The sequence below is a fragment of the Schistocerca gregaria genome, chromosome 6, assembly GCF_023897955.1.
Source record: "Schistocerca gregaria isolate iqSchGreg1 chromosome 6, iqSchGreg1.2, whole genome shotgun sequence".
Taxonomy (NCBI): domain Eukaryota; kingdom Metazoa; phylum Arthropoda; class Insecta; order Orthoptera; family Acrididae; genus Schistocerca; species Schistocerca gregaria.
In genome coordinates, this window is record NC_064925.1 from 491,810,629 (window position 1) to 491,824,334 (window position 13,706).

General features: G+C 40.7%; 1 protein-coding gene across 8 annotated transcripts in view; it reads left to right on the plus strand.

The window, feature by feature from the left end:
• Window positions 1-13,706, plus strand: part of LOC126279069 (E3 ubiquitin-protein ligase HECTD1) — a 311,851-nt gene that overhangs the window by 82,008 nt on the left and 216,137 nt on the right. For all 8 annotated transcript variants that reach the window (XM_049979517.1, XM_049979523.1, XM_049979518.1 and 5 more), the window contains exon 13: window positions 7,960-8,101. In XM_049979517.1, coding sequence (XP_049835474.1) covers window positions 7,960-8,101 — 142 coding nt within the window. The remainder of the gene's footprint in view (window positions 1-7,959; window positions 8,102-13,706) is intronic.

The following is a 13,706-nucleotide window of genomic DNA, read 5'->3' on the forward strand; positions in this document are numbered from 1 at the left end:
GATACGTTCTGTGGGTACAGAACATATGTAATGGGTTGAAGGTGTTGATCTACGTAGGCAGAGATACCTATTCTTTTTTCCCCCAAAGGTAAGTCTTTCCGCTCCCGGGATTGGAATGACTCCTTACCCCTCTCCCTTAAAACCCACATCCTCTCATCTTTTCTTTTCCTTCCCTCTTTCCTGACGAAGCAGCCGCCGGTTTGCAAAAGCTCGAAATTCCCTGTGTGTGTGTGTGTGTGTGTGTGTGTGTGTGTGTGTGTGTGTGTGTGTTTATTCATTGTGCCTATCTACCGGCGCTTTCCCGCTTGGTAAGTCTTGGAATCTTTGTTTTTAATATATTTTTCCCATGTGGAAGTTTCTTTCTAGTTTATTTACATCATCATTATATAAGATGAAGAGATGCACACTAAGCACAATCATGGTTCCATAGGAAACCATCAACATTTTTCCATGAAAGCACTGTCTGTCTGTCTTGTCTCACTGTGGGATAAATGTATTAGCAGTTGCGGCAATTACTTTTGGAATAGTAAACTGTTAAATTACTTTCTCCATCTGGCTCATTTTCATTTGACTGCCCTGTGTACAAGAAACTTGTGTTACACACACACACACACACACACACACACACACACACACACATTGTCATATACAATCAGTGTTAACATTGTGGCTCCATGTGTCTTATTTCTTTTGTTATGTCTTTAAGTTTTATTCTTTCGCCAGTGTTACTTTGCATCATACTCTTCAGTGCTGATTCCTTTATTACACTCACATGAGTGGCTCTATCTCACAATTCCCATGCTTCCCAGCCTTCATCTTATGTTTACGAAGTCATTCTTGCCATTTCAATGTTCTAATCAATTCTGTACTGACACCATTCGTTCATTTCCCAGTTTCTGAGTCTTTGTTCTTGCTGGTGTAGCATTGTCGTGACACTGTCAGGCCAGTGTTGGGTTTCTTTATGAACATAACAGTATAATGGGTCTTGCCTTTTCACACAGCTCTGAAAGTCATTGAAGATTGCGCCGACAACATGGTGTCCCTGCAAAGACCTCTGCACAGTGTTTGGTGTATCCTTCTTGGAGGCGATGGAGAGGATAGTGTATCATTTTCTCTGCTTTTGCGCAGTTCTGCTGTGTGGCATCTATTTTCCTGGCATGGATCTCTTTAGTGCAATCCCTTATGTGATTGCATCCTTTCTTAAGGTGCATTTACACCTGTGCAACTGTTCTTGTGCACCAGGTGCGTGCAGGTATTGCATGAAGAGGTGCCTACAACAGTGCAAATTCATGCATACCTCTGAATTGTGAGTGTGGTGGCCTATTCGTAAGTTCAGGAGTCTCCCCGTCCCAGACGGGGAGACGTACAACAGTCGTGGACCTTTCCATGGTTCTCTCTGGTTAGTGCTTTGCTTCACTACATCTGACTGTTACATGATGCAGTTTTTTGCACACATTAAAATTTGTCTTTGCATTAGCACTTTGGCTGAGTGGTCTAACTAGACCCGCATGGAATTTGGACGGTATTAGCGTGTATTTCCTTTTCTACATCTACATGACTATTCTGCAATTCACATTTAAGTGCTTGGCAGAGGGTTCATCGAACCACAATCATACTATCTCTCTACTATTCCACTCCTGAACAGCGAGCGGGAAAAACGAACACCTAAACCTTTCTGTTCGAGCTCTGATTTCTCTTATTTTATTTTGATGATCATTCCTACCTATGTAGGTTGGGCTCAACAAAATATTTTCGCATTCGGAAGAGAAAGTTGGTGACTGAAATTTCGTAAAAAGGTCTCGCCGCGACGAAAAACGTCTATGCTGTAATGACTTCCATCCCAACTCGTGTATCATATCTGCCACACTCTCTCCCCTATAACGCGATAATACAAAACGAGCTGCCCTTTTTTGCACCCTTTCGATGTCCTCCGTCAATCCCACCTGGTAAGGATCCCACACCGCGCAGCAATATTCTATCAGAGGACGAACGAGTGTAGTGTAAGCTGTCTCTTTAGTGGACTTGTTGCATCTTCTAAGTGTCCTGCCAATGAAACGCAACCTTTGGCTCGCCTTCCCGACAATATTATCTACTGAAGTTGTTCGTAATTTTAACACCCAGGTACTTAGTTGAATTGACAGCTTTTCTGGCTGTTTAATTCCCTGGATTACAGAGCAAATCAAAGTAAAGAAATGTCTGTAGTTCCTCACAAATAAGATCAAACTGCAAACAACAGTGGCAAACATTAGCAACATAGAGCCAAATTATTTAGGAATAAAGATCACACATGCATGCACGCACGCACGCACCTGTCTCCCTGTCCAGTCGATTGTACGGAGATAGGTGTGTGTGTGTGTGTGTGTGTGTGTGTGTGTGTGTGTGGGGGGGGGGGGGGGGGTGCATATTTTTCCTGCAGCTGGAAAAAGGAAGTGCATTCTGAAAGCTAGTCAAGCTCCATATCTTTTGTTTGTGTACCTATTGATGATGCAGTGCTTCTGCCTTTTGGTGAATAGTCTCCTTTATTCCTAAATAATTCGTAATTTTCAACCAAAACTTTCCATACATTATCAAAATAAAAACTCTTCGTTCATACTTCCTCCCCAGGGGGTTCATAGTTCTTTCATGAGTTTGTGTGGTGTGCATGGGACCCCGAGCTATTGCAGCCCTTTCTTGCTTCTCGGGCTGAGTTTCCTTCGTCATGCTCCTCCCTCACCATCCTCACTCCTTGCCTGCTGCTCCCTCCTTCCGATCCCTTTGTTTTCTTGTTTATATTGACCTGGCTATCCGCCTGGTTCTGTGTTTTCCTTGTGATTGTGTTCCTCTTGCCTGTTCTTTCATGCTTTTTGGTGTTTTGGTCCCCCCTTGGGATTTGATTTCCACTTCTAAATTTTCTGCTTTTAGCGTGAGTCTTTGGGGAAGAACAACCACCCTATCATCTATGGCATCAATTCCTCCCCACCCCACTTTCCTTCTCCATTCCTTTCCTTCCCGTCCCCTCCGTAGCCCTCTCTCTGCCCCACTAGGTCATAAGCATGTATAGCCACTCCATGTGGTGGAGCCCCCCTTTGCACTGCTAAGTTGCCAGCACATGTAGCCAGTCTGCATGGTGGAGCTTTTATGTACCCATCTGACTGAGCCCACGAGTGGTTGCTTGTCCTCCTGGAGCATCGGAACTCCCGACAATGGCCGCCTTGCCAGATGGCCCTTGGTGTGGCTGGGTGGCACCCGTGGGGAGAGAGCATCTGAATGGAGTGGGTGGTATCAGGGTGGATACTTAGCACATGGAGCGTATCAGGTGACAGAAATCTGGCCATCTCTTTGAGTGGTAACAGAACATTGAATGCTGATTCGTATGACCTTGCAGCCTTCACTTCACTCGCTACAGGATGGGAGGAGGGCCAAGCTCGCTGGCTTGAGGTGAACACTACCACCACAACCTGATATGTATTAGGACAGATGAGGACACATTCACTGCCACAAAGATGTTGTTTTTTGTGGAGAATATCTAGGACAAGTTTGTCGAAGTGGAGTCTGTTAGTAAGATGCAGTCAAGCTCTGTTGATCAAAGCTGAATTGCCAACTTCACACTGCTCTCACATCAGTTGACTTAACTTGGTATGCGCAGCTGATCTTCCTCTCTGAATAGTCAGCCACGTCGATCTCCAAAAATTTATTCTCTGAAGAATAAAGCTGGTTAAGGGAATTAACACGACTCACGCCCCCCACCCCACCCCACGAAATAAGTGGATTCTTGCAGAATACTTTGTTTAATCTTCATATATTTCAACTTCCACAAAGAACAAATTCACCGTTTCTCACATAAATATTCGAAAGTTTGCAAGTCACCTAATTCGTCTCACATTAGACTCGATTAAATACATTTGCAATAGTGTTGGTTTAACAACCACATAATTTATGAACATGTCTTGCTTCTAGCAAGTCCAACACATAAATTACTTGAAAGTCTAATTTCATTTCTTCATTTGTCCTTAACAATGATCAGTCACTAGAAGCACAGAGTAATACATAAACACTTCTTGTTCTTCTCTACACATACACTGTATCTCTATGGATGGTACAGCAGGTACTTGTCAGCCGCCATGTCCACATTTTGCTCGTGACTGTTTTTAGACCTGCAAACACACAAACATGCAATGCACAGTAGGTCGGATTCGTCTCTCTTACACTTCTATTTAAAATATCGTGTGTTAGAGACTGAAGGAGGCCAAGTGGTTCTAGAATTTAAGCGGAAATTCTGGAAGCACTACACATCCTTCCCTCCCTTCCATATAGAACACGCAATGTTTTATATACAGTCATTATGTATATTTATATCACATGTAATAACAATATGTATTTCAACAGTAAATCTTATTCTTTTAATAATCTTGAATATACTAGTATCATTATTTATAGTAATTTGTAGTCTGAAGAAACTCTGGGCAACTGAAAGTATTCTTTTCAACACTTGTAAATTCACATAAAACATAATAATGCTAGTGATATATAGAATTCAAACTTACCTGAATAATTCCTATTAAATGTGTGACTTCCGTCACGCATGTGGGTTGATCCTATGAGTTCACTTTATCCTTCAGTTCTGGTAGGTACATCCCTTTATAGTACATCCCTATTCATTAGGTCACAGGTCGTCCTCTCTCTATGTACGTATGCCTGCCTATATCCCTAGCAAATTCTGGGTACGCCCCCATTTACCAGTATGAGTAGGCTTCATGGTTCATTGCCCTAATATACATCTTTATGTACAGTACAAATAAATATTTCATGGTAAAATAAAAATCTATTTTACACTTCACTCCCACTTATTAGTTCCTCGTTTAATACCCTACAGCCCTCCTCTACTATTCAACTTCTATAATTTTAGTAGATACTATGTCTAAACATATTATTAAACTCGTGGTAGATACTATGTCTACCTATTTTGTTCAAGCCCTACTTTCTTTCTATTCATAAATTTATCTGAGCATTTGCTTCATTGACTTTTCTTAAAGAAGCATCACAATTTACTCCAATCTGGTTTGGGTTCTCCTTCTTTGCTCATATTTCCTGCTTATGTGTACCCATTGTAAGGTCATCACAGTTTTTCTATACTTATGTACATATGCGATATGGAATCTTCATTGATATGATGGCTTTTCATGCAAATAGGCGATGCACAGCCATCATAATGAAAACAGTGTGTGCATCTTTCTAATGTTCATGTATCTTCTCCCCAATTCTTGGCAGTTCTTACATCCTTCTAATCTGTGACTTCATTGTTTGTGTATTCATATTTCGTTGTGTTTATGTGTAAGTGTGTTTGTGTGTTGTGATTCTTTGACCTTCTTATGTGAAAATAAGGAAGGACTTCTGCGATAGAAGTATATGAATATGTAAAGAGGGAAAAAATAGTTACTTCCTCAAAACAGAAGTAAGAAAGGAAAATAGAAATGGTTGCCAAGATCAAAGAAGAGGAAGAAGACAGCCCCAAAGACAGGAAACCCTTCCCAACCCACAGGATCACTACCTCGCTGGTACTTGGGTATGAAGCGAGAGCTGGTACTTGGGTAAGAAGCCGGAGGAGGTATGATGTTAAATTGTCTCCTACAGAACGGACATTCCCTCCTTCACCCTTGAGGTCCCCCAAGAAAATCTTAGCGACCCTATGGAAACGGCAAATGGTGAAGAACCAGTCACGCTTGTTTGCGAGGGGTGGTTTCACCCTCCCACCCCCCAAGGTGTGATGTGTGTTCTGTGTTAGCCAGGATTTATCTGTGAATGTAAATCATGTTCTTATTTACACTACCCATCCCTTTCAAAATCAATACAAACCTTCCCGTCTACATCACATCTCATAAAATATTCTGTACAAAATAGAGAACATAATATGCTATATTATCATCTTTATTTAATTATTCATCCAACATTATATGTTCTGCTAACGTAATATTCACTCCCATTCATTAAGATAAATATGCATTAGGAAATATAAATTTGAACTCTGGACCGACTATGGCAGTACTTGTGTCAAAGAATAATGCAGTTGTCCTAGGGCCAGCTCAGCGAGGACAGAAACCTAGTGCAGAGCAAAAAGGCCAAAGATGGCTTGACTATATTACATTCTGCATGAGAATAGTATTGGGAGATAAGAACTGACCAGGCACCTAATATATACTATCTGAAGGCTGTGCCGAATGACTAAGATCAGAGACAACATGTGTGCATTCTATGCCGCATGCTGCAGCCGTGCAATGTCGGGACATCTGACTGGAACAAGAAAATTTCTTACCAGGAGCAATTTTGAATGATGTAATAACAAATTCTCACTGGTAAGGTTTTAACCAGTACCTCTAAGTGTGGGAGAATAGAATAGCTTAAGAGTTTGGGGAAATTTGGTGCAGGAAAATTATTACGGAAGAAACACTGAAAACAACTCAGGATCCGACGGTCGTCACTCCGCCCGTTAACTAAGAATGTTAACGTCCCTGGGGGATAGATGACTCCGCCCGGATCCCATGGATCTGATATTAACTTCAGTTGAGCAAGTGCAGACCAGTACTTCTTGTTAAATTTTGTTTGAAAGTCTCCCCACTTCAAAACAATCACCACTTCACTAGGTAACACAACATTAGGTGATGATACATTTTTTTCTACTTTGTTTTGGATAAGCTTGAATTCTTTCCACATGTCATCTATAACCTTGCTAGTATCATTAAGTTTACAAGAAATATGTTACCCTTGCAACACATCCTTCACTCCTGTAACCCTCCTATTTCAATCTTTCCCCACACCCTCTACCCAACAGTTTCTTCTTCTGTAAGCTAAATGATTTTCCTCTTTTGTGTGATCCTATTGAAGACTCAGTGCATCTGTTATTCACAGCAGTTGGATTGTTTTAAATGACCAAGGAGACACACAAAAAACAAAATTTAATGACCATGTTTGCATGTTCTGTGGCGAGGCATTGCAAGGCCACGTGAGACTCAGTCACTGCTGTGGTGATATGTATACACAATGGGGGCGGGGGGGGGGGGGGGGGGAGGGGGATATCATCATGTGTTGGTTTTATTAATTTTTTATATTATTTGTTGTTTTATTATAAAACTATTTCATGTTAGCTATTCGACTGGTAAATTATAAATTCTGGCTTTTACTTTACGTTAACATATCTTACAACTTGTAAGCCCAAATGAAGGAAAACACCTGTGTGCTTTGCCTATGTACAGTGAGCACATAATCTTTGTATGTCTTAAGTATACTTTAGTGCAAGACCTATTTAACAGCTGTTGTGTATTTCTAAGCTCACATTATACTTTGTGTGTCCATAATGCATATGTTGAGTGTGTTAGGACATGGAGTACATAAAATTCTAAAAACTATGATGTGCATCTATAGTAATGGTGATAGTGGTTTCAGTTTGATGATACTTACACCACTTGCATTCATAGGTCAGTGAATGTTGATGTTTTTGTGATGTGCAAGTGCAGAGACTTGTGTGGGATAGTATGCCATCAGCAAATTTTTTCTAAAGCAAGTTGCATTTTTTGTAGTGCATCTTAAGATTTCACTTTTTACTAATTTTAACTTTTAAGTGATTGGTCATACAGGAACATGTGGAGGTTCTGTTTTATACAATACTTGATAATGATTGAACAGTGAAATTGTGCAGTCATACAGCCAGTAAAGAAAAGACGAGTGCTGCATATGGCATTAAGTCATTTGATATAATGATCTGAATATTAAGCTATTTGAACTGAACACTGCAGATATAAAGAAGGCTCCTTATTGTAACATTTCATGGTTTCACTGCAGACTTTAAATGTCTACAAATATAATCTGTTTAGTAAAATGACCTTAATCTTACCTGTTGAGCGTGTAGGGTTTCTTGACAGTTTGCTCACAAATTTTGTTCAGAAAACAATTTATATTAATAGCTCATTACATTACTTGTGCTTACAGGAAAGCCAGCCTGGGTCTCATCAAAAAGATGGTACATTACATCCAGCCAAGCCTGTTAGTTGAAGTGTGTAGCCCCGAGTCGCCAACATATAACTTTGGTACAATGTTGGTTGAAGTTATTGCAACAGTATTAGATAATGAGGTGCGTATTTAAAATTTTACTAGCTTAGCGCTTGCTGCTTCACTCATGTAGACTGCATTCTCTAAACAGAATTTTTTTATTTTACTTTTTTTAATCGAATTTCTTATGTTGTTCATAAATTGCAACACATTCTAAACATTTCACGCTGTTTAAGGTCATAAAAGGATGGCCTTCGCTGAATGTACTTCTGACCAAAAAGCGATTCTGATCGCTGGAGTCAGATTGTTTGTTAATTGTGTCTTTTGCATTCTTGCAGTGGTATTTTCATACAAACTTCATCCCCTAACACACATTTCTTTATACCTAATTGGGAAGTAAAATATCAGTTCCATCTACATCTACATGACTACTCTGCAATTCACATTTAAGTGCTTGGCAGAGGGTTCATCGAACCACAATCATACTATCTCTCTACTATTCCACTCCCGAACAGCGAGCGGGAAAAACGAACACCTAAACCTTTCTGTTCGAGCTCTGATTTCTCTTATTTTATTTTGATGATCATTCCTACCTATGTAGGTTGGGCTCAACAAAATATTTTCGCATTCGGAAGAGAAAGTTGGTGACTGAAATTTCGTAAAAAGGTCTCGCCGCGACGAAAAACGTCTATGCTGTAATGACTTCCATCCCAACTCGTGTATCATACCTGCCACACTCTCTCCCCTATAACGCGATAATACAAAACGAGCTGCCCTTCTTTGCACCCTCTCGATGTCCTCCGTCAATCCCACCTGGTAAGGATCCCACACCGCGCAGCAATATTCTAACAGAGGACGAACGAGTGTAGTGTAAGCTGTCTCTTTAGTGGACTTCTTGCATCTTCTAAGTGTCCTGCCAATGAAACGCAACCTTTGGCTCGCCTTCCCGACAATATTATCTATGTGGTCCTTCCAACTGAAGTTGTTTGTAATTTTAACACCCAGGTACTTAGTTGAATTGACAGCCTTGAGAATTGTACTATTTATCGAGTAATCGAATTCCAACGGATTTCTTTTGGAACTCATGTGGATCATCTCACACTTTTCGTTATTTAGCGTCAACTGCCACCTGACACACCATACAGCAATCTTTTCTAAATCGCTTTGCAGCTGATACTGGTCTTCGGATGACCTTACTAGACGGTAAATTACAGCATCATCTGCGAACAACCTAAGAGAACTGCTCAGATTGTCACCCAGGTCATTTATATAGATCAGGAACAGTAGAGGTCCCAGGACGCTTCCCTGGGGAACACCTGATATCACTTCAGTTTTACTCGATGATTTGCCGTCTATTACTACGAACTGCGACCTTCCTGACAGGAAATCACGAATCCAGTCGCACAACTGAGACGATACCCCATAGCTCCGCAGCTTGATTAGAAGTCGCTTGTGAGGAACGGTGTCAAAAGCTTTCCGGAAATCTAGAAATACGGAATCAACTTGAGATCCCCTGTCGATAGCGGCCATTACTTCGTGCGAATAAAGAGCTAGCTGCGTTGCACAAGAGCGATGTTTTCTGAAGCCATGCTGATTACGTGTCAATAGATCGTTCCCTTCGAGGTGATTCATAATGTTTGAATACAGTATATGCTCCAAAACCCTACTGCAAACCGACGTCAATGATATAGGTCTGTAGTTAAATGGATTACTCCTACTACCCTTCTTGAACACTGGTGCGACCTGCGCAATTTTCCAATCTGTAGGTACAGATCTATCGGTGAGCGAGCGGTTGTATATGAGTGCTAAGTAGGGAGCTATAGTATCAGCGTAATCTGAAAGGAACCTAATCGGTATACAATCTGGACCTGAAGACTTGCCCGTATCAAGCGATTTGAGTTGCTTCGCAACCCCTAAGGTATCTACTTCTAAGAAACTCATGCTAGCAGATGTTCGTGTTTCAAATTCTGGAATATTCCATTCGTCTTCCCTGGTGAAGGAATTTCGGAAAACTGCGTTCAATAACTCCGCTTTAGCGGCGCAGTCGTCGATAACAGTACCATCGGCACTGCGCAGCGAAGGTATTGACTGCGTCTTGCCGCTTGTGTACTTTACATACGACCAGAATTTCTTCGGATTTTCTACCAAATTTCGAGACAATGTTTCGTTGTGGAACCTATTAAAGGCATCTCGCATCGAAGTACGTGCCAAATTTCGCGCGTCTGTAAATTTTAGCCCATCTTCAGGATTTCGCGTTCTTCTGAACTTCGCATGCTTTTTCCGTTGCCTCTGCAACAGCGTTCGGACCTTTTTTGTGTACCACGGGGGATCCGTTCCATCTCTTACCAATTTATGAGGTATGAATATCTCAATTGCTGTTGCTACTATATCTTTGAATTTGAGCCACATCTCGTCTACATTCGCATAGTCAGTTCGGAAGGAATGGAAATTGTCTTTTAGGAAGGCTTCTAGTGGTACTTTGTCCGCTTTTTTAAATAAAATTATTTTGCGTTTGTTTCTGATGGATTTGGAAGAAATGGTATTGAGCCTAGCTACAATGACCTTGTGATCACTAATCCCTGTATCAGTCATGATGCTCTCTATCAGCTCTGGATTGTTTGTGGCCAAGAGGTCAAGTGTGTTTTCGCAACCATTTACAATTCGCGTGGGTTCGTGGACTAACTGCTCTAAATAATTTTCGGAGAATGCATTTAGGACAATCTCGGAAGACGTTTTGTGCCTACCACCGGTTTTGAACAAGTATTTTTGTCAACATACCGAGGGTAGGTTGAAGTCCCCACCAACTATAACCGTATGAGTGGGGTATTTATTTGTTACGAGACTCAAACTTTCTCTGAACTGTTCCGCAACTGTATCATCGGAGTCTGGGGGTCGGTAGAAGGAGCCAATTATTAACTTAATTCGGCTGTTAAGTATAACCTCCACCCACACCAATTCGCACAGAGTATCTACTTCGACTTCACTACAAGATAAACCACTACTGACAGACACCAACACTCCACCACCAATTCTGCCTAATCTATCTATCCTGAACACCGTCTGAGACTTCGTAAAAATTTCTGCAGAACTTATTTCAGGCTTTAGCCAGCTTTCTGTACCTATAACGATATCAGCTTCTGTGCTTTCTATTAGCGCTTGAAGCTCAGGGACTTTTCCAGCGCAACTACAACAATTTACAACTATAATTCCGACTGTTCCTTGATCCAAGCACGTCCTGTAATTGCCAAGCACCCTTTGACATTGCAGCCCATCCCGCACTTTCCCGAGGCCTTCTAACCTAAAAAACCGCCCAGTCCACGCCACACAGCCTCCGCTACCCGTGTAGCCGCCAGCTGAGTGTAGTGAACTCCTGACCTATTCAGCGGAACCCGAAACCCGACCACCCTATGGCGCAAGTCAAGGAATCTGCAGCCAATACGGTCGCAAAACCGTCTGAGCCTCTGATTCAGACCCTCCACCCGGCTCTGCACCAAAGGTCCGCAGTCGGTTCTGTCAACGATGCTGCAGATGGTGAGCTCTGCCTTCATCTCGTAAGCAAGACCGGCAGCCTTCACCAATCCATAATTTACCTTTAATTTTTTTAACATAACAATGAAATATTTTCGTAAAACATGTCCTCCACCCCATTTCACTGCCTTAGGGATTGAGTATTCAAAAAAGTGAAAGATGTGTTTTTCAATTTCTTACAGAGAAGCCAAATACAAATTTTCTTAGATTTACCTTAAAAATGCTTGCATAATGAAATAAAGCTTTCATCCCCCTTAGGGGTCCAATTTCGAAAAACAGTGAAACGTAATTTTTTAAATTCTAACCAAGAAACATAATTCACATTTTCATACATGTAGCCTTAAAAATTCTTTCAAAATGAAATATTTCAAAAAACATGCCCTCGGTGGTTATATTTCCAAAAACACTGAAACACACATTTTTTTATTCCTAACCATGAAGTCAAATACAAATTTTTATAATATAGATTTAAAAATACTTAAATAGTTTCTTGAATAATGATTTGTTTAAAAATAATCTATTTTATCCCCAGTGGAATGAAATTTCAAAAAATGTTGGAACATGTGTTTCGTTATTTCTGACTGAGAACCCAAATACCGATTTTCGTAGGTCTATCTTCGAAATTGCCTCAGTAGTGAAATGTTTTCAAAATACTTTACATCCCCTATTTCACCCCCTTAGGAGTGGAATTTTGAAAAATACTTTCTGAAATGGTGCCTACAGTATAAGATCAACACCATCTGCAAATTTCAAGTTTTTATCCTTAGTAGTCTGGGCTGCACAATGATGATCCTTAATAATTGTCTCTCTGGAATCGTTTCACAAGAGGTTTGTCTCACTGGATTCTATGCATCCTATTTTGTCCACTGCCTGATTGTGATTTAATTTATTGACTCTCCCAGAAAGACCGAGCAATCAAACTAAGGCTTATTAAATGATATTATGTTAGATTTTTTTGGTGTTCCATTGGAAATCATGACCTGTATTTATTACGTTTTTCCCTTCACTCTACCCTATGTGTGTGTGAATGTGACTGAATGAGTGTTTTCACGTTTCTTCTGTGGGGGGCCACTGATTTGGTTGTCGTCTGCTAGGAGCAGGTGATATTTGCTTCTCGTTTGGAGGGTAGCCCAGGATGACCAACTTAGGATCCCAGTACCTGGACAGAGAGGTTTACAGGTTTACCCCTGTTAGTTTGTCAGTCAGGTTGGTGGTGGAAGCCTACCCGTCTGGTAGCTTTCGTTGCACCGGTAGTTAGGTGAAGCTTGGTAGAGAAAGTACACTCTGCAGCTAGTGGTTGGTGGGTATAGTTCTTAGGTCCCAGAGAAGGTTTCTCCTGACAGGAAGTTAGTCGAATTAGAACTTCCTTATGTTAAACTCGTGGAATATTTAAGTACTTCAGCTTAATTGAAGTGTGTGTAGTTACATATTTTTGGAATGTGGCATAATTATTTTATAAAAAAGTCGGCGATGATGGTGATTTGAAATTAAAAGTGCGGAAGTTGCTTTGTTCCTTTTGGACATCACGGTGTGGAATTTCTAGCAGGGAATATGATTAGGAAAAGCTAGGTAGTATAACTTCGGGTGAATGTGAGAATAATACTGTTTTCGAGTGAGTGTGATTTTTTTATTGTTCTTATTTTCTATTCTTTCTTTGGGTGTGTGGTAATCTATGATCTGTCTGGTCTACTACAGCACTGCAGTAGGTTTTCATATTACCAGTTTAATTGTTTCGTGTGTATAATTTCAGTAAAATATCAGTGTTTCGTGCACATAGAGTAAATGTTTGTAATGGTTTGTTTCTGAATGGACCACTTGTAAATTGAAATAATTGGGGGGGGGGGGGGGGGGGGTTCTGCGTGGCTGACTTAATTTTATTTTGTGGCGGCAAAATCATTCTGGTATTGCACTATTAAAATTTCTTAAATTTGTGCTTGGCTTAATGTCTAATTTCTGAACAGTTAACTCATGATCAAGTTTACCATGTACTGAAGTTCGGCCTTTCGTAAGTGGCAGGTTCTGATTCCATGTTGTATATCTACTATACAAACCTTGTGAAATGGATAAACCTCTTTCCAAGCTAGTGCATGAGCATAATGGTGATAGGTATGTCTCTGAACTATTTTTGTTGTGGGTATGATTGAATTACTGTGTTCCAC